General features: G+C 42.1%; 1 protein-coding gene across 1 annotated transcript in view; it reads left to right on the forward strand.

Annotated features, from left to right (window-relative positions):
* cdh11 (cadherin 11, type 2, OB-cadherin (osteoblast)) overlaps positions 1–24,689 on the forward strand; it is a 122,108-nt gene that overhangs the window by 73,876 nt on the left and 23,543 nt on the right. Inside the window, exons 3-7 of the mRNA XM_079689983.1 lie at positions 1,104–1,474; positions 5,490–5,629; positions 7,784–8,078; positions 12,115–12,234; positions 14,561–14,728. Coding sequence (XP_079546109.1) covers positions 1,330–1,474; positions 5,490–5,629; positions 7,784–8,078; positions 12,115–12,234; positions 14,561–14,728 — 868 coding nt within the window. The 5' untranslated portion in view covers positions 1,104–1,329. The remainder of the gene's footprint in view (positions 1–1,103; positions 1,475–5,489; positions 5,630–7,783; positions 8,079–12,114; positions 12,235–14,560; positions 14,729–24,689) is intronic.

Raw genomic sequence — 24,689 nt, forward strand, 5'->3', positions numbered from 1 at the left:
CTGAGGTATTGAAACTTAAATATATGCATGAAGGTAGCCTAAAAAGCCTAATCCACAAATGCAGCATGGATGCTAAAGAATTTTATTTTTTTTGATCCTACATTTAGTGGATAAAAAACGATGTTATCTGACATATAGGTGCAAGTCAATGGAGTGACAGTATTCCCTTAATGACGTTTAATAAGTTAAACCTGTTTCTAAATCAGTTTTTAGTTTCTTGTCTTTCGTATGATGAGAGAGGCAGATGCCGACTTGTCTATTCAGCCTATTTTTAATACACTTTAAGAGATTTTTAATTAGATTTACATTTGCCAGATTGTTCCGGTCAAAGTCTGGTAAATACCCACTAACGGAAACACTGGGAGAAGGTGGTTATGTGGTCGCGTGAGACATCAAATCATCCTAACTTAACCAAATGCATGAAGGTAGTAGATCTTTAAAACAATGGCTGGCTTTAAAAAGAACAGAGAAGAAACAATAAATCCATAATCCACAAATGCAGCATGGATGGTGGGAGCCGGTCATAGTTTGTCCTACATATCGGCTTCCTTAGATTTCCTTTATTGCAACCATTACAAATGATTCTTTTTATTTAAATTGCATTTAAGGTATTTTATATATCTAGTTTCTTGGAAGTAGGAAGCAGTTTCTTTCTTGTTTTGGGTCTGTGTTCAACAGATGAAACTGAAACGAATCAGGAAACTACATTTCCCTTTATCATGTATTTGCTCTACATCAGTTAGGTTGTACTTGAAGCGGCTGTAAATAGAGTAATACGGGGACCTGGTGCTGCCTCCCACGCTGAATCAGTCAGGGTCTAATTGAATTCAAGCTAATGAGTTTACTGACAGCATTGTCTGGGTAATTAGTGCAATGTCCTAATCAACACAACAACCATTTAAGAAGTCCGCTCTCTAACTGCAGTCAATTAACATTACCCTCTGAAACAGACAGGAGTGAACGATCACAGAACTTTTGATGTTGTTTCTGCTGTCAGAGTTACATTCATCACTGTTATAAAGATGAATGTCTTCGCACGGTAGAAGTTGTACTAAACTGAATGTAATTTGGTTTGAATGTTGTTCTACTTTGATCTCTTTCAGGCTCTGTGATCAGAAGAGAGAAGGAGATTACCAATCGTACGAAGAACAACAATAACAAGGAAAAGAAAGTCCATTTCGTGGAAGCGGGTGATGAGTATCCTCACCAACAGGCTCCTTCTCAGCTAATGAACTAGGAAGATCATCATTTTGTCAGCAAACACAGGATATCACCTCGGTGGGAGCGGCGCTCCACTGAGAGGAAGCAGGAAGTGAAGTGAACGTTGAGATGCTGGCGATGAAGCGGACGGGCCTCGGCTCGCTGAGGGTCTTCCTGCTGTTGGTGGGAATCTCAGCGCTGTGTAGCGTGGCGTTAGGAACCAGGAGAGGAAACACTGCCCTGGACCACAGGGGGCACAGACACAGACATGCAGGTGAGTCAACGGGAATCAGACGGGACTTAAAGGTCACCTATTGTGGAAAATCAAATCAAAAATCTACGTAATCATGTGTCCCCTCTTCTCCATGTCTCTTCTACATCAACATGTGTCCCCTCTTCTTCATGTCTCTTCTACATCAACATGTGTCCCCTCTTCTTCATGTCTCTTCTACATCAACATGTGTCCCCTCTTCTCCATGTCTCTTCTACATCAACATGTGTCCCCTCTTCTTCATGTCTCTTCTACATCAACATGTGTCCCCTCTTCTCCATGTCTCTTCTACATCAACATGTGTCCCCTCTTCTTCATGTCTCTTCTACATCAACATGTGTCCCCTCTTCTTCATGTCTCTTCTACATCAACATGTGTCCCCTCTTCTTCATGTCTCTTCTACATCAACATGTGTCCCCTCTTCTCCATGTCTCTTCTACATCAACATGTGTCCCCTCTTCTTCATGTCTCTTCTACATCAACATGTGTCCCCTCTTCTCCATGTCTCTTCTACATCAACATGTGTCCCCTCTTCTTCATGTCTCTTCTACATCAACATGTGTCCCCTCTTCTTCATGTCTCTTCTTCACCAACATGTGTCCCCTCTTCTCCATGTCTCTTCTACATCAACATGTGTCCCCTCTTCTCCATGTCTCTTCTACATCAACATGTGTCCCCTCTTCTTCATGTCTCTTCTTCACCAACATGTGTCCCCTCTTCTTCATGTCTCTTCTACATCAACATGTGTCCCCTCTTCTTCATGTCTCTTCTACATCAACATGTGTCCCCTCTTCTTCATGTCTCTTCTACATCAACATGTGTCCCCTCTTCTCCATGTCTCTTCTACATCAACATGTGTCCCCTCTTCTCCATGTCTCTTCTACATCAACATGTGTCCCCTCTTCTCCATGTCTCTTCTACATCAACATGTGTCCCCTCTTCTCCATGTCTCTTCTACATCAACATGTGTCCCCTCTGTGGAAAGGGACTCTGAAAGTTTCAGGAACAAAGATTCTCTCTCTTTTTGATCCATTTCTATAAAAACCTGTCTCAAAACGAGCTGATCAGATTTTGGCCACTTTATGATGTCATAATAATGTTTTGTCTTGTGTAGCCATTAGCCAATCAGCAACCAAGGTAACCCCCCCTTATCACCTGAATCTCCTCCTAGAGCACCATTGAGTTCTTTGTAACCAAATATGGGAGCAACTCAGGGTTCAGTATCTCGCCAAAGGATACATCGATGTTGACCCTATGTTTGGAATCAAACCAACAACCTTCTGGTTGAAGGACGACCACGCTCCCTCTCAGCCACAGTCGGCCTAAACTAACCCTACAAAGCTAACTAAATGCTAATTCATAATTACAGCATGGTCAAATGACTCCCTGTCCGCAGCGCTTAGCTAAAGGCTGCAGCTAATATTCAGTGTGATGACGTGTAGTAGTCTAATTTAACCGAATGCTAGCAACTGCTGTTTTAAAATGAAACAGTTGGGTACTTACTCACCTATGCTATGCCTTATTCAGGCATCTTAACAAAAACATAAAGAAACAACCATTGACTTGGAGACAAAGAACCGGGAAGTGGTGAAATGCTAACAAATGTATGTGTTATTACGAAGTAGGTTCACACATACGAGGAGTTTGCTTCAGTGACTGAGTCCTGCTCCGCTCTGTGTGTCGGGTTAGAGAATGTTTTGAAACACACAGCTTCATACTGTAACTGATGCTTTGTGAGATACATCTTTCACCTGACAACACACAGATGGTCACACATGCCACTTATTTCCTTTGTATGCATTTCAAAGTGACAGTGATCTCCCTAGTGACCACGAAGCGCTTCATACTTCAAAACATCAGCAATCCATTTCTGACAATTACCATACAGCTGTGTTATCACCCATAAGAATGTACGCAAATATTTACTTTATGTAACGTAAATGTTTATGACCCTTTACATTTGCAGAATGGGAAAGCATTACAATGACATTAAATTGTCAATAATGTGATGGCTTACTGTAAAATCCCCCAGAGCAGTTTGAATGATCACATCTTCAGTGTATTTACACTCAGAACGTATGCATCCGGTTAGCTTCCCTTATAGCACGGCTTCATAACACACGGCAGCTGCTCTGTGCCGACACAGCTTGAAACTGAAGTGCCTGAAAAAAAAAACACTTGTTGCTGCGAGGGCTCTTCACAGAACCCACCCACAGTGTCTGAGATGGGGTTTAAACTTGTGACCCATAATTTGAAATATTCGCAGAAAACAAACGGCAGCTGGGGTTATCATTCATTTATTCAACATAGATTGGTTCAAACATTTTAGTTTTTAACCATTCATAAACCCAATGAATGTGGTGTGGACTTTCATGTATTGACTAAAAACAATTGACTTAAAGGTCCCCTATTATACTGTTTCTCATCAATATATCACAGGTCTCAGATATATACAGACCCTGTCTCTGATTGGCTGAAACACCAACAGATCATTGCAGCATTACCCATAATCCCTTCTGTTTCAGCCCTGTTTCAAAAGTGCTGATTCTCTGTCTGTAGCTTTAGATGAAAATAAGGAGCCCCTCCCCACGCCCCTCTGAGAGACATTTGGTTACAAAGAACTCAATGGTGCTCTAGGAGGAGATTCAGGTGATAAGGGGGGGGGGGGGTTACCTTGGTTGCTGATTGGCTAATGGTTACAAAAGACAAAACATCGTTATGACATCATAAAGTGGCCAAAATCTGATCAGCTCATTTTCAGACAGGTTTTTATAGAAATGGATCAAAAAGAGAGAGAATCTTTGTTCCTGAAACTTTCAGAGTCTCTTTCCACAGAGGGGACACATGTTGATGTAGAAGAGACATGAAGAAGAGGGGACACATGTTGATGTAGAAGAGACATTAAGAAGAGGGGACACATGTTGATGTAGAAGAGACATGAAGAAGAGGGGACACATGTTGATGTAGAAGAGACATGAAGAAGAGGGGACACATGTTGATGTAGAAGAGACATGAAGAAGAGGGGACACATGTTGATGTAGAAGAGACATGAAGAAGAAGGGACACATGTTGATGTAGAAGAGACATGAAGAAGAGGGGACACATGTTGATGTAGAAGAGACATGAAGAAGAGGGGACACATGTTGATGTAGAAGAGACATGGAGAAGAGGGGACACATGTTGATGTAGAAGAGACATGAGGAAGAGGGGACACATGTTGATGGAGAAGAGACATGGAGAAGAGGGGACACATGTTGATGTAGAAGAGACATGAAGAAGAGGGGACACATGTTGATGTAGAAGAGACATGAAGAAGAGGGGACACATGTTGATGTAGAAGAGACATGGAGAAGAGGGGACACATGTTGATGTAGAAGAGACATGAAGAAGAGGGGACACATGTTGATGTAGAAGAGACATGAAGAAGAAGAGGGGACACATGTTGATGTAGAAGAGACATGAAGAAGAGGGGACACGTGTTGATGTAGATGAGATATGAAGAAGAGGGGACACATGTTGATGTAGAAGAGACATGAAGAAGAGGGGACACATGTTGATGTAGAAGAGACATGAAGAAGAGGGGACACATGTTGATGTAGGAGAGACATGAAGAAGAGGGGACACATGTTGATGTAGAAGAGACATGAAGAAGAGGGGACACATGTTGATGTAGAAGAGACATGGAGAAGAGGGGACACATGTTGATGTAGAAGAGACATGGAGAAGAGGGGACACATGTTGATGTAGAAGAGACATGAAGAAGAGGGGACACGTGTTGATGTAGATGAGATATGAAGAAGAGGGGACACATGTTGATGTAGAAGAGACATGAAGAAGAGGGGACACATGTTGATGTAGAAGAGACATGAAGAAGAGGGGACACATGTTGATGTAGGAGAGACATGAAGAAGAGGGGACACATGTTGATGTAGAAGAGACATGAGGAAGTGGATGTTGCACAATAGGTGACCTTTCATGTGTTGAACAGACGTCTTGATGAATGCTGTTGTGCTTCCAGGTCACTCGTCACTGCACACACACAGACAGAGGACAGGGAAGGAGGGGCAGGTTCTGCACCGGTCCAAACGAGGATGGGTCTGGAACCAGTTCTTCGTCATTGAGGAATACACTGGGCCCGACCCGGTGCTGGTGGGCAGGGTGAGTACCATAAAGCCAGTTGATGAAGTGGTCTTTCAAAGATGGGTGTATGACTGGGAGACTGGGGGTAGAGGAATGTGAGGATTTGATTTGGGGTCTTGTCAAATATCTGGAACAAACTCCCAGAAACCTGCGGGTCAACTCGGACTACTTTTAAATCCAGGCTGCAGACTTTTCTTTCTGCTGCCGCTGCTTTTAATGAAACTATTCACATCTTAAACTGCACTGAAACTTTTATTCATGTGTTAGTCATGTTTCATTATCTTTGCTTTTTAATATTGCTAATGTGTGTTACGCTCTTAATGTCTTTCATTTCTGTAAAGCACTTGGGTTGAAAAGTGCTTTATAAATAAACGTGCCTTCTCTGGAGTCAAACGGAATACATGCATGAATAACAAATTGGTGTAATAGCCCTGCGTTTAAAATCAGAGTTTTCAGGCTGACAGGCAGGAAGCCAACTCCAACAGGATTTCAAAAGTGATTCTTCAATTTTGTTCAGAGTAAAAAAAAAATCACGTTCACTTTCAAGGTGAAGATGATGTGTGGTTCTCCTCCAGAAACACCACATCACTCAAAGAGAGCATCGGCTTTCACAACAACAACAACAACAACATCAACAACAACAACCCACAAATGATGTTTACAATGCATCATAGTTCATCCTGTAGGGGTTGTACAAGACGAACAAGACTTTCATTGAAAGTTGAACATTATTAAATTTCTTTTTCGGATGACAACGTTTTAAATCTCCAAGCTATTAGTGTTTGCTGTCCGTCTGAGCCTTTCCACGACAGACTGGATAGTACTGGAAAACTTTGGAAGCTGGAACTTACAATAAGATCAAGGAAACATTATTACTGATATCTCCTTGTCTGCTTATTTAACTGACTCTTAGGCTGGCCATTCATATATCTGCCTGTAACCAAAACATGTCTTTAAAAAACTGAGGCAACAACTAAGGATTAAGATGGACGTCACAGATGTAACTAGGTTGTTTAATAATAATAATAATAATAATAATAATAATAGATGACATTTGTATAGCGCCTTTCAAGGGACCCAAGGCTGCTTTACATGGTGAACAAACAGATTAACAAAAGGGGCAAATAATAATGTAAAAATTAAATAAATAGCGTTAGGAGTGGAAGCATTGGGACTGTGATGTCAAACATAAGATCTGAGGATTCTGGTCTCTTTGACATCAGAGCAGAATCATCAGACTTGTCTTTCACTTTAACTTCGACACCGTCCATTTGTTATCAGCACCAAACCTGCCTTTTATCCATTCAGTTTCTTTATTTTCATTGTGTCTCACTGTTAGGGAAATAACACTCGTGACCGGCTTGAGCTTCAATCTCAGGATCCATGTATCTGTGATCCTCTCCAGAATGGAAGGAGTCATCACATACAGAGCATCAACTAGTTCCTGAACAGTGTCCTTCACATGCTGATATCCAAGAGAGAAATAATACATCCTGTCATCTACAAAATTCTGAGTTTTTCTCTAAATCGAAAAAATCTGACTTTTTTGGAAAATTTGGACTTTTTCCTCAGAAATGTGACTTTTGTTTCTCAAAATCCAAAAATTCTGATTTTTTTCAAAAACCTGATTTTTTCTCAACATTTCAAAATTCTGACTTTTTCCTCATAAATAGACTTTTTCTCAAAATTCTGACTTTTGTTTCTCAAAATCCAAAAATTCTGATTTTTTTCAAAAACCTGATTTTTTCTCAATATTCTGACTTTTTTTTCTCAAATTTTTTTTTTTTTCTAAATCCTGACTTTAAAAAAAAAATCTTGACATTTTTTTCCAAGAATCTAAGAATTCTGTCTTTTTCTCAAAATCTCAAAAATGTTAATAATAACTCGTCACCGGCTTGAGCTTCAATCTCAGGATCCATGTATCTGTGATCCTCTCCAGAATGGAAGGAGTCATCACATACAGAGCATCAACTAGTTCCTGAACAGTGTCCTTCACATGCTGATATCCAAGAGAGGGAGTTACCCAGTCACAAGATGGAGGAATAGAAAGCAGTATTCAATGTTTACTTCAGATTAGCTCCACGTCAGAAATGATCATGCTTGTCACATGTCTCTCTCCATAGAGGCTGAATCATCATGTTAAACTCACCCTCTTCCTCCCCCCTGCTGCAGCTCCACTCAGACGTAGACTCCGGCGTTGGCAGAATAAAGTACATCCTGTCGGGCGAAGGTGCGGGAACCATCTTTGTTATCGACGACAAGACGGGAAACATCCACGCCACGAAGACGTTGGACCGCGAGGAGCAGGCTCAGTACACGCTCACAGCGCAGGCGGTGAACCGAGACACCAACAAACCTCTGGAGCCGCCGTCAGAGTTCATCGTGAAGGTCCAGGACATCAACGATAACCCCCCCGAGTTTCTACACGGGCCGTACTACGCCAGGGTGCCTGAGATGTCCAATGTTGGTGAGTAGTATAAATATACATTTTAATTTTCTTTTTCAAATTCATTTATTTGAACCTATTTTAATTTCTTGTCAGTTTAACTTCTATTTTGTTCTGCACTTATTTTGATTTTTTTTTTTTTTTCTTGTTCTTTAAAGCACTTATAGTAACGGTGCTATACAAATAACGTTTATTATTATTATTATTATTATTATTATTATTATTATTATTAAATAAAGGGTGACTGGGCAGGACGAGAGTGGGGGAATGCTTTGATTTAAAGAATTTAAATTGTGACAAACAAAATAGCAATTTGGTAAAATGCTAAAATGGGCAATAATAAAAACATTGGCTTTCTGCAAATAATATAATTCGTTGCCAATACTTTTGTACTTATACTTAAGTAAGACTTTTGAATGCAAGACTTTTAATTGTAAAGAATATTTTTACAATTTTTAGTATGGCTACTTTTACCTAATAAATTAATTCTGTGTACTTATTCCAAAACGGAGTCTATATGCATCTCAACAAAGTATTTTAACATAATGAATTCTAATCTAACAATGAGTTCTCATTTTCAACCTTTAATTTGAGAAATTCAGTCATTCAAAAACATATTGTTAACAGTTTTGTCCTGGATGATTATTAGTGCTCCATTTTGTTTGATGTAACTAAGCCCTGTTTTGAGTGAGAGCTTATCTCCAGAGCTGACCCTCAAACTTGTTTGCTGTCCAAATATGGAATTTAATTTGACAACAGCAGCAGTTCAGAAGAGATACTCAGTAGGACAGAAAGTCTATCCGTTGAACACTGAGTGATGTTTCCTAATGAAGTCACCGATGGAGTGCATTGTCAGTGTTGTTTGTCTGCTAAACAGCTCTTTTCATACATTATTAATTATCCCTGAAATCCGACCACAGGAAGTGTGACGGAGCGGGAAAACAGACCGAACCATTAGCGGACAACAAGCTTCTAAAAAGCCTTTTCCTTTCTTATGCACAAAAAGTAGTAGCTGTGAAAATATTTAGCATTAGATCGGCATGGATGAGACCTCCTGCCATTTCCTCAGAGTCCCCTTACTTACGGCTTCTGATCTTTATAGATTTTATTTCAAAATGTGATGTGGTCAGGGAGAGTCTCAACCCCTCTGGGCTGACCTGGAATGAACCACACTGGCAGAAACTCTGAGTGCCAGATAAATCCCTTCATTGAATGGGCCGGACTGAAAGGGCTTCTGAAAGGATTTGTGAATAAGTTCTGTTCAGGCTGTTTTTTTCCAACCATCTGCTTCCCGAGTTGAATCCTGAATGCAGAACGCCTGGTTTCCATCATCCACAACCACATAAGTGGAACAGAAAAGCTGTAATTTGACTAACTAGGTCCCTCATGGATGTCAGAAGTAGAGCAAATACAGAAGGCAGTCTCTTTCAAATTGTTGGTAATTTACTCAGTACACTGGCATATTGAAGAAAACTTGATGACAGTTTTATACCCAATGGATTTTTGTCTGAGTAGAAAAGTGGTGCTCAACTGGAAACATCACAACAGTTTATGAAACTGCAAAAAGATTGTAAAGAAGATGAATCAGCAGAAAACAGACTGTTATCGATATGAAGGGCCCGGCAAATACCAGCCCGTTGCAAAGAGTCAGCAGTTTAGTTCAACTTGTGCCACCTAAAGGCAAGCAATGGAACAGCTTTTAAAACCGTTGGCATGTTGATGTGTCTCAAATCAGGGAAGCTCAAACTACTCAATGAGCTCATTGCAATGACTTTGAGGTCTTTAACATTTGAGCTCATTTCTAACCAAAGCTTCTACAAGAAAGGCAAAACAACTTAAAGTCTGACCAAGTGCTGTCTTTATAAGTCTGTGTGCTTAAAAGTTATATATAATTAGAAATATATTCTTTCTTTGAACTCTTTCTTTATAACAGTCTATTTCTCCCTTACCTTTATTACTGCTCCGAAATATGGGGAAACACGTACTCAACAAATTTACAAAAAATAATAACATCAAAAAAAAAAAGTATTACGAATCGTCTGTGGTGTTGGTAAACATGAACACACAACTCCCATATTTAAAAAACTCAATCTATTCAAATTTGTTGATATAGTTAAGCTTAAAACAGTACTGATTATGCACAAAATGTTCCATAATAAAATGCTTACTAACATTCAAAAGCAGTTCCAAACCACAGTCATGAAATACCCAACCAGGCATCCTAACTGGTTGTATAGCAAGCCCTGTAGAACAACCATCAAATCACAGCTGATCCATAATCGGAGTTACAACGTGGAATGGACTTCACCCAGACCTTTCAAGTACTACTAGTCATCAACAATTCAAAACTAAAGTAAAAACAATTATATTTGCAGATTACTCCAGCTAACAGGTATTGGATATTCCCAGTATTGCTTATATATGCATTTGCTTTTTTTCTTGCCCTAAATTTTGTTTTATTTTTTTTATTTTCCAGTTTTCATTGGTTTTCTTTGTACTCCTTAATTTCTATATGTTTTGGATGAAATAAATGCCATTATTGTTATATTGATGCTAATGATGATGCACGGGAGGGCTACTCCCCATAAGCTATGCTTCAGCCCTCCCGCTTCTACTCATTTTGTTCATTTGTGTGTATGAGTTATGCGTTTTTGTTTTTGTGTGATTTTAGTAGAATAAAAAAATATATATATACCGTAGTTTTCGTACTATAAGGCGCACCTGAATATAAGCCGCAGCAGCTAAATTGAATGATGTGTACATATATAAGCCGCACTGGACTATAAGCCGCAGGTGTTTTAATGTTTAATTACCATATGTAAGGGTTCGTGCACAGAGGGGATTGTCGGGAAAGAGATAGCTGTTTGAGGAAGCTCCCATTTATTAACATTTCAACAAACAAGTTGCATATTTGCATAACGTATTCAAGTGTTAGCATTTAGTGCAATAGTAGCTACAGAACATGTGCTGTGTAAACTGTACTGTATCACATAGCGTTTCAGACACACACACTTTTCAACTTTCAAACTTAAACGGTGCGCTCCCAGCGCACGTACCGGCAGTGATCTACAGCAGCGGTTTTCAACCAGTGGTACGGGGACAAACTGTCTCGCTCTCGTAATGTCTGTCTGTCTTGCTCTCGTTCTGTCTCTCGTACCACTCTCGGTTCCACTTTTACTTTTGCGCGTTACCTGTCTCACTCTTTTCCGGCCTCCAGCTTTTCCTGCTGGAACCCGCCGCTTAAAGGTGGGGGGCGCGGACCGGCCATAGAGCCCATAGAGTTAAAGGTGGTGGACTGTAACCTGTCAAATCCATAGATTTAGGAGGTCCCCTAGTGGCCGTTAGCTGTACAAATCCATAGATTAGCCGCACCGTTATATAAGCCGCAGCGTCGAAAAATGGGAAAAAAGGCGCGGCTTATAGTCCGAAAATTACGGTATATTGAAGCATGAATACGTGTAAGAAATCTTCAAAAGTTGACATGGTGATCGTCAGGATTAGCTTTTGATTGATATACTGCAAAAATGTTGTCATTGTATGATTGTTTTTATGAGGTACAGAATCAAATGTAACCCCATAATAAAAGTACAGGGGTCCTACATCTCAAGGTGTAACGTGCAGTTGGTATTACTTTTATTTCGAGTATGTTTTCTGAGTCGTGTCACATCTGCTTAAGGGAATTTCAACAATAACGCAACATTTTTCAAACCTGTGCACATCTTGATTTATTTGGCTTATCGCCTCAGCTTAATGGGTTTTTATAAATCAAGGTGGGGGTTGAAGAACTCTGTCACCCCATGCTGAAAATATAATGTTTTATTTAAAAGTTGAAGTTCGCCAGAACTGGCATGATGAAACGTAGAGAAATAAGGAGTTTAGACCAGCCTCACAGGAGCAGTTCAGCTGAAGTGTCAAGCAGAGGGAAAATGTTTATTTCATTTCCTCTCCTCATGCCGAGGTAAATTGACACTTTGAGACAAGACGCTTTGTCAAACCATTCTTGAACCGAGTCACATCCTCTGACTCCTCTCTTTGCCATCTGTGTGTGTGTGTGCAGGTACGTCCGTGATGCAGGTGACGGCTACAGATGCAGACGACCCCACCTACGGGAACAGTGCCAGGCTGGTTTACAGCATTCTGCAAGGACAGCCGTACTTCTCTGTGGAGCCGCAGACAGGTGAGGCTGTGAACCTGTCATTGGTTTACAAACAACTACAAACACACACAAATGCAGCATCCCATGCTCCGTCTCAATATGCATACTTCTTGACTTTAATGCAACGTATGGCTAAATGCACTGTGAGACTGACCGTTGAGCGGCCTGACCAAGCAAGGAGGCAGAACGTCCAAAATACAACCCGGTGTGGGCATTTATTACTCACGGGCACATGACACAGCCTCAATCTCGCTGTTCACGTGAGCACAGTCACCAGCCACAAGGATCTCACACACCCAACAAAACAGGAAACACAGAGCCTAAATACCCACACTAATTAACCCAACAAGATACAGGTGAGGGGAGAGGAGACAACACAGGGCACCAGGTGCACACAATCAACAGCAACAGACATGGGGAAAGGGAACACTTTTCAAAATAAAAATACATGTGCAATATACAAAGGCCGAAGCCGTCAGTCCACAGTGACGAAGCCATCTTCGAAATCCAAAATGTTCAAAAAGTTGGAACGCTGGAACCATTGACCGACATCTTGTCTACGTAAGCATCCGCAATTCAAAAAGTTGAAACGCTGGACACTTTAGAAACCAAACAACCGCCATCTTGCCCACGTAACAGAAGTAATACGACCATCCACGAGGCTGGGAACTCAAACCTGCCATTGGTTTACACAGAACTACACAACAACAATTGTTACATCATGTAAATAAGATAAGAAGTACTTTATTGATCTCAATTTGGGAAATGTTGGCGTAAGTCCAGATGGTGCAATCATAACGTTCAAAAAGTTGGAACCATTGACCGACATCTTGGCTACGTAACCATCCGCAATGTTGTTAGCTTGAGTAGACGCAGCGATATACAATATAAAAATATGTGTTTTTTTGTTCATTATTGAGGTATTATACCACTAAAACTGGTGTCAAAAAGAAGCCATATTTAATTTGCATAGGGTTAGTTAAGCAGTGTGCAATGATTTGCTACTGAAAACACTGAAGCCGGAGTTAGCTAAGTAGCTTGGGCTCTTTTTTTGGAAAGCAAATAAATCCGGCCCCCCAAAAAAATCAAGGTTGGTCGCCAGACTTTATAGAACTGATCAAATTTGGAATCGAAACCATTGTAAGATATTCCAAATGAAACAATTAAAGGAATGACTGTGTGCAAGCCTTCACAAGATGGGCACTAAGACAGTAATTACGATATAGTTCATGATCGTGAACCACAACACTGCGTACATCATCCCCCATGTGGATAATGTTTGTCTCTAAAACCAAATGGAATTCATGTTTCTTTTCTGCACCAAAAAAATCTAACATAATCGCTGCTTCGGGGATCGTGTAGCAGCACATCTTTCAGAGTAAAAATTGGTGCTGAAAAGAAGGCTCTGCAGTGAGAAGAGGTCCCCAGAGGACATTCTGCAGAGCCCGGGACTAATATTTTGGGTTTGGAGAAAAGAAATTGGATGTGAGAAGAAGAAGAAGAGAGGGAAGGCTAGCGAGATGGGCGAGGGAGAACAGAAAGTGAGGGGTTAGGGTGGCCAAGGAGAGAGAAATTGGTTTAGAGAGAGTGCGCTCATGAAGAGAGAGGTTAGAGAAGAGGAGTACATATCTGACTAATCAAACTAGTGTTGGGTATTTGACTGGCTCAAATCCATAGCTCGCATTTCTAATTGGTTTGGAGATTATCAGCTTTGCATGCTGTCACACACACACACACACACACACACACACACACACACACACACACACACACACACACACACACACACACACACACACACACACACACACACACACACACTTGGCATAACATGACAGTGGAAAGCCTCAGACACTGCAGCTCGACATGGAGGAAGAAAGAGTGAGATGGAAAGAGAGAAGCGGGTGATGAATTAAACAGAAAGGAAGAATTACCGGGCCTTGAAATGAAGCTAAATAAGACTTCACACATGTTTAACTGGAGTTCTTATTTAAATGACGATTAAGCGATGTTTTCCTGCAACGAGAAATATCTTAGAAATAAATGACACAGACTATTGGGAAAGTAAATCACAATAAATATCATTATAATAATAATAATAATAATAATAATAATACGTTTATTTAGTGTAACACCTTTCACAGAAAAGTCAAATGAAGACCACAGAAACATGAATACAGACCACGTGGAGTCCTGAAAGAACAAACATAAGAACAGAACACATCACACACATCTCAAGTAGAAACAAAAGCCGATGTAAAAAGACAGATGGATCATAGCGGTTAATAATGACACATAAAGAAATGTAATGTGAGTATTCACTTGATGTTTAAATCTTTCCACCCAGGTATAATTCGCACTGCGCTGCCCAACATGGACCGAGAGGCGCGTCAGGAGTACGATGTGCTGATCCAGGCCAAAGACATGGGGGGTCACATGGGGGGGCTGTCCGGCACCACGGAGGTCAAAATCACCCTGACAGACGTCAACGACAACCCTCCAAAGTTCCCACAGAGTGAGTGACACACCTTCCGTTAAATATAGTTAATGTATGTTAAGTGTCAAATATAGAATATGTCACATGAACGTGAGTGTAGGTATATGTGTGTGTGTGTGTGTGTGTGTGTGTGTGTGTGTGTGTGTGTGTAACCCGGCAAAATATGGCACTAGCTTGATATATACAGTGGAAGCTTGGGAAGTCACTGTAAGAAGCGTACAAGATAAGCACTTATCAATTATTTAGGGTTCATACTGTCCCCCTGCAATGGGGTGTGTGTGTGTGTGTGTGTGTGTGTGTGTGTGTGTGTGTGTGTGTGTGTGTGTGTGTGTGTGTGTGTGTGTGTGTGTGTGGCCTAGGGATATTTGTTGAATTCCTGATTTGCCGAGCAATAAAAAGCAGTGAAATATTTAGACTGGATGTGTGCTGGGTTGTAGATGTGATGTTTACGGAGAAAGAACAAAAACAGACACGGAGGGAAATACAATGTCTAACACTTCTTGGAGCTCACATGTTTGTTGAACAATATTGAATTTATTTAGGAAGCCCGTATCAAATGAGTGGTTTCTGCAGGTATTATACAGATGGAGAACTAGTCTGTTTTTTAAGCTACAGCTAATATTAAACTGCGGGAGAGAAAAGAGGGATGTTAGCCTCTGCAGACCATTTACATGCACACAAACTGATAACAGAATAGGAAAGGGAAAACCCAATAAAGCATAAAGGGGCCTCGTCAGTGATGTTGCGTCGCTGTCCTTGTTCTAGTCTCCTTCTTTGTCAAACACCCCCCCCCCCTCTGTGTCTGCATCACGTCCTCCACCATGTCGTGGAGTTCCTTCTTTCTTCTCCTGTCTGTTGTTTTGTTTTCCTGTTGCTCCACGCTCCCCCTCCTGTGGCTCTGAGCAGAGAAGCTCCTGGCAGAGATTCAGCCGAGGAGCTGAAGGAGTGGATGGAGAGAAGAGGGGAGGAGAAAGAGAGAGACGAGAGCTCAGGATTTAGCCTGTGGAGAATCTGAAAAGACGAGGGAAGGCAGAGACACGAGCAGACGCAGCGAATGTAAAAGACTCAGAGAAAGAGAGACTGTCAAAACCATCCTCTTCGGAGTATTCGGTAGTCTGCAATGCAAAGATAACATCTGATCCTCGAGGCCACAAAACACATTTGAAGGAGAGTTTTAAGAGTTACAATTAAAAGAAACAAGTATTATATCCAGCAGATTGTCTTTTGTATTTATGTACTACATATTCGGAAGTTTCCATACTTAGATGATGACATTTTAATAGTGCAATGTGTTATTGCATTGCCATAACATTAGTCCTAAATTGTTCCTGTACCAAAACACATATTGTTGGGTTTGCTATTTGAGCCCCTTTAATAATGATTCCTACTTTGACTCAGACGATGCAATCTCTGAGTATAAATCCTGCAACTAGACCTATTGATTTTAAACCTGCATCTTTGGTTCCTGTCACATAAACATAAGGAGATCTCATCGGGATTTAATATCGTAGAAGATATAACTTTTCATGTCATCGTGCATTTCTAGGAACAAAAGCATTAAAGGTCCCGTGTCATTTCTACTGATCATATCTCCATTGTTGATTTGTATTGTGCAATGTTCCAAACTCACATTGGTTTCTCACAGCATCTCTGTATAGCATGTGTATTGACTCTCTGTCCTAAACGGCTTGTTGGAGCTCCTGCCCGCCCCCCGTGAGCCCAGTGTGCTCTGATTGGTCGGCTCGTTGTGAGCGAGTGGACAGGTGAAACAGCGAGAACAAGCGAAACTCATCCTGAGCACACACAAACACTCACAGCCGAAGTAAAAACAATAAGTGTGGCTTGATATTGAGTTAGAAAAAGGTTTATAACGCTGTGAGAATGGGTCTGAGGAGAGCATTTCTCCACCATCCCAACTCGTCTATTACCAACCAGGGAGCTCTATGCAAGTCAATGGGACTCCCTGTTAGTTAGCCAAGGGATCCTGGTGAGTGAGGAGCTCCGCTGATTGGTCCATTTGGGCCAATCCGGTCATTTGTTGTTGATCTGGGTGTTCACACGTCAAAGAACCCAAGAAGCAAACCATGGAAAAAGAGAAATATCCAACGAGGCGTTCTGGGGCAGCATAGACAGGTCTTCTCTGTGTTAGAGTTTTACTCCCTACAGGGTGTACTTTGAGGGTTTGTGACTCTGCAGACCGTTTACAAGCAGAAAGACTTTCATAACACACAAGGGGACGGGTGATAACCAGAAAAGCATGACATGGGACCTTTAATGGGGAGACGGACAACAGCAGGAAGTCAGTAGAGTTTGGACTAAAAAGGTATTTCATTGTATTTCCAATTGAAAACCACTCAGAGCGCCCTTTATTCAGTACAATGATAAAGAAGTGATTGTTGTGAGGAGGAAGTTTCCTGCTGTCCCCGAAGTGGATAGAAAACAGTGTAAAAAGAAGATGGAAAAAGAATAACATGCAGGTTTTATAACCAACCTTATCAAGTGTGTACGAGGCACCTCTTTGCATTCAACCAGACGTCCTCTCTGCATCGCTGACACAAGACAACACACACAGCAATATGGTCTGGAAGCAGGTACATTTGTTTTTTAAAAAAAGAAAAAAGGTGGAAGCAGTACAAACACCTGCAGGAGAGAAGCCTCCCAGATGGTGTGAACGAGGACAGTGATTACTTATTTAGTAGCTGGGCAAAAAGGAAATCAGATAAGCAGAAGAGGCAAAGCAGGCGGTGGAAACGAAATTCAGATTCAAAGAGAAAACACAATGAAAGAGATACAAACAGATATCAGACACAGCTTGGTTCCCTCTCTGCTGCTTTTCACTTTCCATTCAAGCTGTTTTTATTTCTTTCACTCCAAGGTTTGATCTCTCTCTCTCTCACACATATTTTCCGTCCTTGTAATTCTCTCCATTTCACCTCCTTATAAAGCACATGTAGTCTGTCACTCCGTACACATCCATCACAGCAGACAGGGGGAGGGGCGGGAAACAGACCAATAACAAGCGATCGTTCCGAAAGTCTCTCTTCAGTCTCCATTAGACCGACCTGACAGAGAGGGTTTTGTTAAATATCGTTAATACGTGTCAGCCAGCTCTCTTTGCCTCTGGTTGAGCATCGCAGACTAAACGCAGATTATAAGAGACGTCTCTAAAAGATAATATTTGGGCTGATGTCTGCAGGATTGTGCTTTGTGTCAGTGGAGTTTAGGAACACAGAACGATTCTCATCACCAAAAAACAAACACAAATCCATCATTAAAAAGTCTGTCACATGACTTTAGAGCAGGGGTCTCAAACTCAAGGCCCGGGGGCCAAATCCGGCCCGCGACTTCATTTTACGTGGCCCAGCAAGAGCTTGCAAAGAATATAATACGTTTATTATACGGTTACATGACACTTTACAGAAGCAGGTTGCCCATAAACTGCATGTCCCACAATGCATCTTGTTTTGTGACATGCACACTGAAGAGACTTGCAATGATTTGCCGTGGACTTCTGCTTTCAGACGTAGTTAATTACTAAGTTATGATCCTATCCGATAATAATCCAATTCAGAGGCAATAATGTAATATTTGATACATTATTTCATATATATATTATATATTTATATCGTTACAACCGGCCCTTTGAGTGCAACCTTTATGCGAATGTGGCCCGTGATGATATTGAGTTTGGCACCGCTGCTCTAGGGGTCGACACCCCAAGTGGGGGTCGCGAGATGATTACAAAATACAAATGGAAAATAAAAATAAATACATTTTAAAAAAAATTATGTTTTTTTTGTATTATTATTAATAATAACGTTTGCATAGACATTTTTTTCTTTGACAATCCACTAGCCCAGTGTTTCTCCAACTTTTTTTTCGGAAATTAATTAACTAGCAAACCCCCCCCCCCCCCCCCCCCCCGTCGTTGACAGGGGGTCGCCAGTCTCTGGCACTGTTATTTTGGGGGTCGCGGGCTGAAAGGTTTGGGAACCCCTGCTCTCGAGGATGATTACCGAACAGGAAGGTTATATCCAAACCAGAGAGGAAAGATTAGTAAAGGATAGCCAGAAGTAGAGGTGTAATATCAGGTGTCATATATTAAAAAAACTAAGAAGACAAACCAAAAAAATAGCAATAGTGTCAACAAATATCCACTTTCTTGAAAAAGCCATTACATATTGCCATTCTTCTGAATTAAGCAAAGATGACTTGCTGTTTTTAGCACTTTAATCAAATGTTTAGGTAATATAACTTCATGACAAAGTGCTGACGTACAAATCATCCCAACTTCAAATAAATAACAACATCTTTAATACGAATATTAAAACATATCAGAATAATGACAGAGGAATCCGTTTAGTTGAAAAAACAAATCTGATTGTGGTGTGTTATAAATGTTGGGTGTGGACTTAGAGAGACACATTTAATGAATGAACAACTCTTTAGTCACTTAAATAAAATCATTAAATAGCTGTTTTGTGTTCTCCAAACCGTGCAGATGTTATTTACAAAAGAAAACTTGACTTGTTTTGTTAAACTGTAAATCAGGGTATATGCAGGAATCCTGAAGTCAATGTAAAACTTTTTAAGACCTTTTTTAAGACCCTTTCCATACCTTTTAAGACCTCATCTCCACTTGGAGTTCTAACCGGTTACCTTGGCGACACACTTTACCTCACATTGACTATATACAGTATTGATTGTCCTTCCTCCTTATCTTCCAACCATTTGGACGCAGACTTGCATTTCCCCATAACGATGTTGTTTAACAACCGGATGCCATAAATAAACTACACAGAATCACACTACACACCTACGCAATGATTACATTCAGGCAGACTGTAGAATAACCTCTCTGGACCATTTAGATACTTATTGAGAACAAGCTAAAAAATGTAAAACCTTTGAAATGCTGTTTAATAGCCTTCATTTTCGCTAAATTGATTTATCAACTTTTAATACTTTTTAAGACCCCACGGACCCCCTGTAAATATATACACTTCCTGTGTGACGGGTGCCAGGCTGCGTGTGTCCTGTCATAACGTTTAGCTCGGCTGCCAGGAGCCACCTAAGTTAAGCTACTTAGGAAAAGCAAGAATGGAGCGACAGGAGAAGAGGTGGAGGAACGGGGTAAATACGAAATATGGAGAGGACAGGAGAAGAGTAAAATATGAAACATATGGAGAGGACAGGAGACAGTGAAACATATGGAGAGGACAGGGAGACAGTGGAACATATGGAGAGGACAGGGAGACAGTGAAACATATGGAGAGGAAGGGAGACAGTGAAACATATGGAGAGGACAGGAGACAGTGAAACATATGGAGAGGACAGGAGACAGTGGAACATATGGAGAGGACAGGGAGACAGTGAAACATATGGAGAGGACAGGGAGACAGTGGAACATATGGAGAGGACAGGGAGACAGTGAAACATATGGAGAGGACAGGGAGACAGTGAAACATATGGAGAGGACAGGAGACAGTGAAACATATGGAGAGGACAGGGAGACAGTGAAAAATATGGAGAGGACAGGGAGACAGTGAAACATATGGAGAGGACAGGGAGACAGTGAAACATATGGAGAGGACAGGAGACAGTGAAACATATGGAGAGGACAGGGAGACAGTGAAACATATGGAGAGGACAGGGAGACAGTGAAACATATGGAGAGGACAGGAGACAGTGAAACATATGGAGAGGACAGGGAGACAGTGAAACATATGGAGAGGACAGGGAGACAGTGAAACATATGGAGAGGACAGGAGACAGTGAAACATATGGAGAGGACAGGGAGACAGTGAAACATATGGAGAGGACAGGGAGACAGTGAAACATATGGAGAGGACAGGAGACAGTGAAACATATGGAGAGGACAGGAGACAGTGAAACATATGGAGAGGACAGGGAGACATTGAAACATATGGAGAGGACAGGGAGACAGTGAAACATATGGAGAGGACAGGAGACAGTGAAACATATGGAGAGGACAGGAGACAGTGAAACATATGAAGAAGACAGGGAGACAGTGAAACATATGGAGAGGACAGGAGACAGTGAAACATATGGAGAGGACAGGAGACAGTGAAACATATGGAGAGGACAGGGAGACATTGAAACATATGGAGAGGACAGGGAGACAGTGAAACATATGGAGAGGACAGGAGAGACAGTGAAACATATGGAGAGGACAGGGAGACAGTGAAACATATGGAGAGGACAGGAGAGACAGTGAAACATATGGAGAGGACAGGGAGACAGTGAAACATATGGAGAGGACAGGAGACAGTGAAACATATGGAGAGGACAGGGAGACAGTGAAACATATGGAGAGGACAGGGAGACAGTGAAACATATGGAGAAGACAGGGAGACAGTGAAACATATGGAGAGGACAGGGAGACAGTGAAACATATGGAGAGGACAGGGAGACAGTGAAACATATGGAGAGGACAGGGAGACAGTGAAACATATGGAGAGGACAGGAGACAGTGAAACATATGGAGAGGACAGGGAGACAGTGGAACATATGGAGAGGACAGGGAGACAGTGAAACATATGGAGAGGAAGGGAGACAGTGAAACATATGGAGAGGACAGGAGACAGTGAAACATATGGAGAGGACAGGAGACAGTGGAACATATGGAGAGGACAGGGAGACAGTGAAACATATGGAGAGGACAGGGAGACAGTGGAACATATGGAGAGGACAGGGAGACAGTGAAACATATGGAGAGGACAGGGAGACAGTGAAACATATGGAGAGGACAGGAGACAGTGAAACATATGGAGAGGACAGGGAGACAGTGAAAAATATGGAGAGGACAGGGAGACAGTGAAACATATGGAGAGGACAGGGAGACAGTGAAACATATGGAGAGGACAGGAGACAGTGAAACATATGGAGAGGACAGGGAGACAGTGAAACATATGGAGAGGACAGGGAGACAGTGAAACATATGGAGAGGACAGGAGACAGTGAAACATATGGAGAGGACAGGGAGACAGTGAAACATATGGAGAGGACAGGGAGACAGTGAAACATATGGAGAGGACAGGAGACAGTGAAACATATGGAGAGGACAGGGAGACAGTGAAACATATGGAGAGGACAGGGAGACAGTGAAACATATGGAGAGGACAGGAGACAGTGAAACATATGGAGAGGACAGGAGACAGTGAAACATATGGAGAGGACAGGGAGACATTGAAACATATGGAGAGGACAGGGAGACAGTGAAACATATGGAGAGGACAGGAGACAGTGAAACATATGGAGAGGACAGGAGACAGTGAAACATATGAAGAAGACAGGGAGACAGTGAAACATATGGAGAGGACAGGAGACAGTGAAACATATGGAGAGGACAGGAGACAGTGAAACATATGGAGAGGACAGGGAGACATTGAAACATATGGAGAGGACAGGGAGACAGTGAAACATATGGAGAGGACAGGAGAGACAGTGAAACATATGGAGAGGACAGGGAGACAGTGAAACATATGGAGAGGACAGGAGAGACAGTGAAACATATGGAGAGGACAGGGAGACAGTGAAACATATGGAGAGGACAGGAGACAGTGAAACATATGGAGAGGACAGGGAGACAGTGAAACATATGGAGAGGACAGGGAGACAGTGAAACATATGGAGAAGACAGGGAGACAGTGAAACATATGGAGAGGACAGGGAGACAGTGAAACATATGGAGAGGACAGGGAGACAGTGAAACATATGGAGAGGACAGGGAGACAGTGAAACATATGGAGAAGACAGGGAGACAGTGAAACATATGGAGAGGACAGGGAGACAGTGAAACATATGGAGAGGACAGGGAGACAGTGAAACATATGGAGAGGACAGGAGACAGTGAAACATATGGAGAGGAAGGGAGACAGTGAAACATATGGAGAGGACAGGAGACAGTGAAACATATGGAGAGGACAGGAGACAGTGAAACATATGGAGAGGACAGGGAGACATTGAAACATATGGAGAGGACAGGGAGACAGTGAAACATATGGAGAGGACAGGAGACAGTGAAACATATGGAGAGGACAGGGAGACAGTGAAACATATGGAGAGGACAGGAGACAGTGAAACATATGGAGAGGACAGGGAGACATTGAAACATATGGAGAGGACAGGGAGACAGTGAAACATATGGAGAGGACAGGAGACAGTGAAACATATGAAGAAGACAGGGAGACAGTGAAACATATGGAGAAGACAGGGAGACATTGGAACATATGGAGAGGACAGGGAGACAGTGAAACATATGGAGAGGACAGGAGACAGTGAAACATATGGAGAGGACAGGGAGACAGTGGAACATATGGAGAGGACAGGGAGACAGTGAAACATATGGAGAGGACAGGAGACAGTGAAACATATGGAGAGGACAGGAGACAGTGAAACCTATGGAGAGGACAGGGAGACAGTGAAACATATGGAGAGGACAGGAGACAGTGAAACATATGGAGAGGACAGGAGACAGTGAAACCTATGGAGAGGACAGGGAGACAGTGAAACATATGGAGAGGATAGGGAGACAGTGAAACATATGGAGAGGACAGGAGGCAGTGAAACATATGGAGAGGACAGGGAGACAGTGAAACATATGGAGAGGACAGGGAGACAGTGAAACATATGGAGAGGACAGGGAGACAGTGAAACATATGGAGAGGACAGGAGACAGTGAAACATATGGAGAGGACAGGAGACAGTGAAACATATGGAGAGGACAGGAGACAGTGAAACATATGGAGAGGACAGGAGACAGTGAAACCTATGGAGAGGACAGGGAGACAGTGAAACATATGGAGAGGACAGGAGACAGTGAAACATATGGAGAGGACAGGAGACAGTGAAACATATGGAGAGGACAGGAGACAGTGAAACATATGGAGAGGAAGGGAGACAGTGAAACATATGGAGAGGACAGGAGACAGTGAAACATATGGAGAGGAAGGGAGACAGTGAAACATATGGAGAGGACAGGAGACAGTGAAACCTATGGAGAGGACAGGGAGACAGTGAAACATATGGAGAGGACAGGAGACAGTGAAACATATGGAGAGGACAGGAGACAGTGAAACATATGGAGAGGACAGGAGACAGTGAAACATATGGAGAGGACAGGAGACAGTGAAACATATGGAGAGGACAGGAGACAGTGAAACATATGGAGAGGACAGGGAGACAGTGAAACATATGGAGAGGATAGGGAGACAGTGAAACATATGGAGAGGACAGGAGGCAGTGAAACATATGGAGAGGACAGGAGACAGTGAAACCTATGGAGAGGACAGGGAGACAGTGAAACATATGGAGAGGACAGGAGACAGTGAAACATATGGAGAGGACAGGAGACAGTGAAACCTATGGAGAGGACAGGGAGACAGTGAAACATATGGAGAGGACAGGAGACAGTGAAACATATGGAGAGGACAGGAGGCAGTGAAACATATGGAGAGGACAGGGAGACAGTGAAACATATGGAGAGGACAGGGAGACAGTGAAACATATGGAGAGGACAGGAGACAGTGAAACATATGGAGAGGACAGGAGACAGTGAAACATATGGAGAGGACAGGGAGACAGTGAAACATATGGAGAGGACAGGGAGACAGTGAAACATATGGAGAGGACAGGAGACAGTGAAACATATGGAGAGGACAGGAGACAGTGAAACATATGGAGAGGACAGGAGACAGTGAAACATATGGAGAGGACAGGAGACAGTGAAACCTATGGAGAGGACAGGGAGACAGTGAAACATATGGAGAGGACAGGAGACAGTGAAACATATGGAGAGGACAGGAGACAGTGAAACATATGGAGAGGAAGGGAGACAGTGAAACATATGGAGAGGACAGGAGGCAGTGAAACATATGGAGAGGACAGGAGACAGTGAAACATATGGAGAGGACAGGGAGACAGTGGAACATATGGAGAGGAAGGGAGACAGTGAAAC

This window comes from Notothenia rossii, assembly GCF_949606895.1.
Source record: "Notothenia rossii genome assembly, chromosome: 6".
Classification (NCBI taxonomy): Eukaryota; Metazoa; Chordata; class Actinopteri; order Perciformes; family Nototheniidae; genus Notothenia; species Notothenia rossii.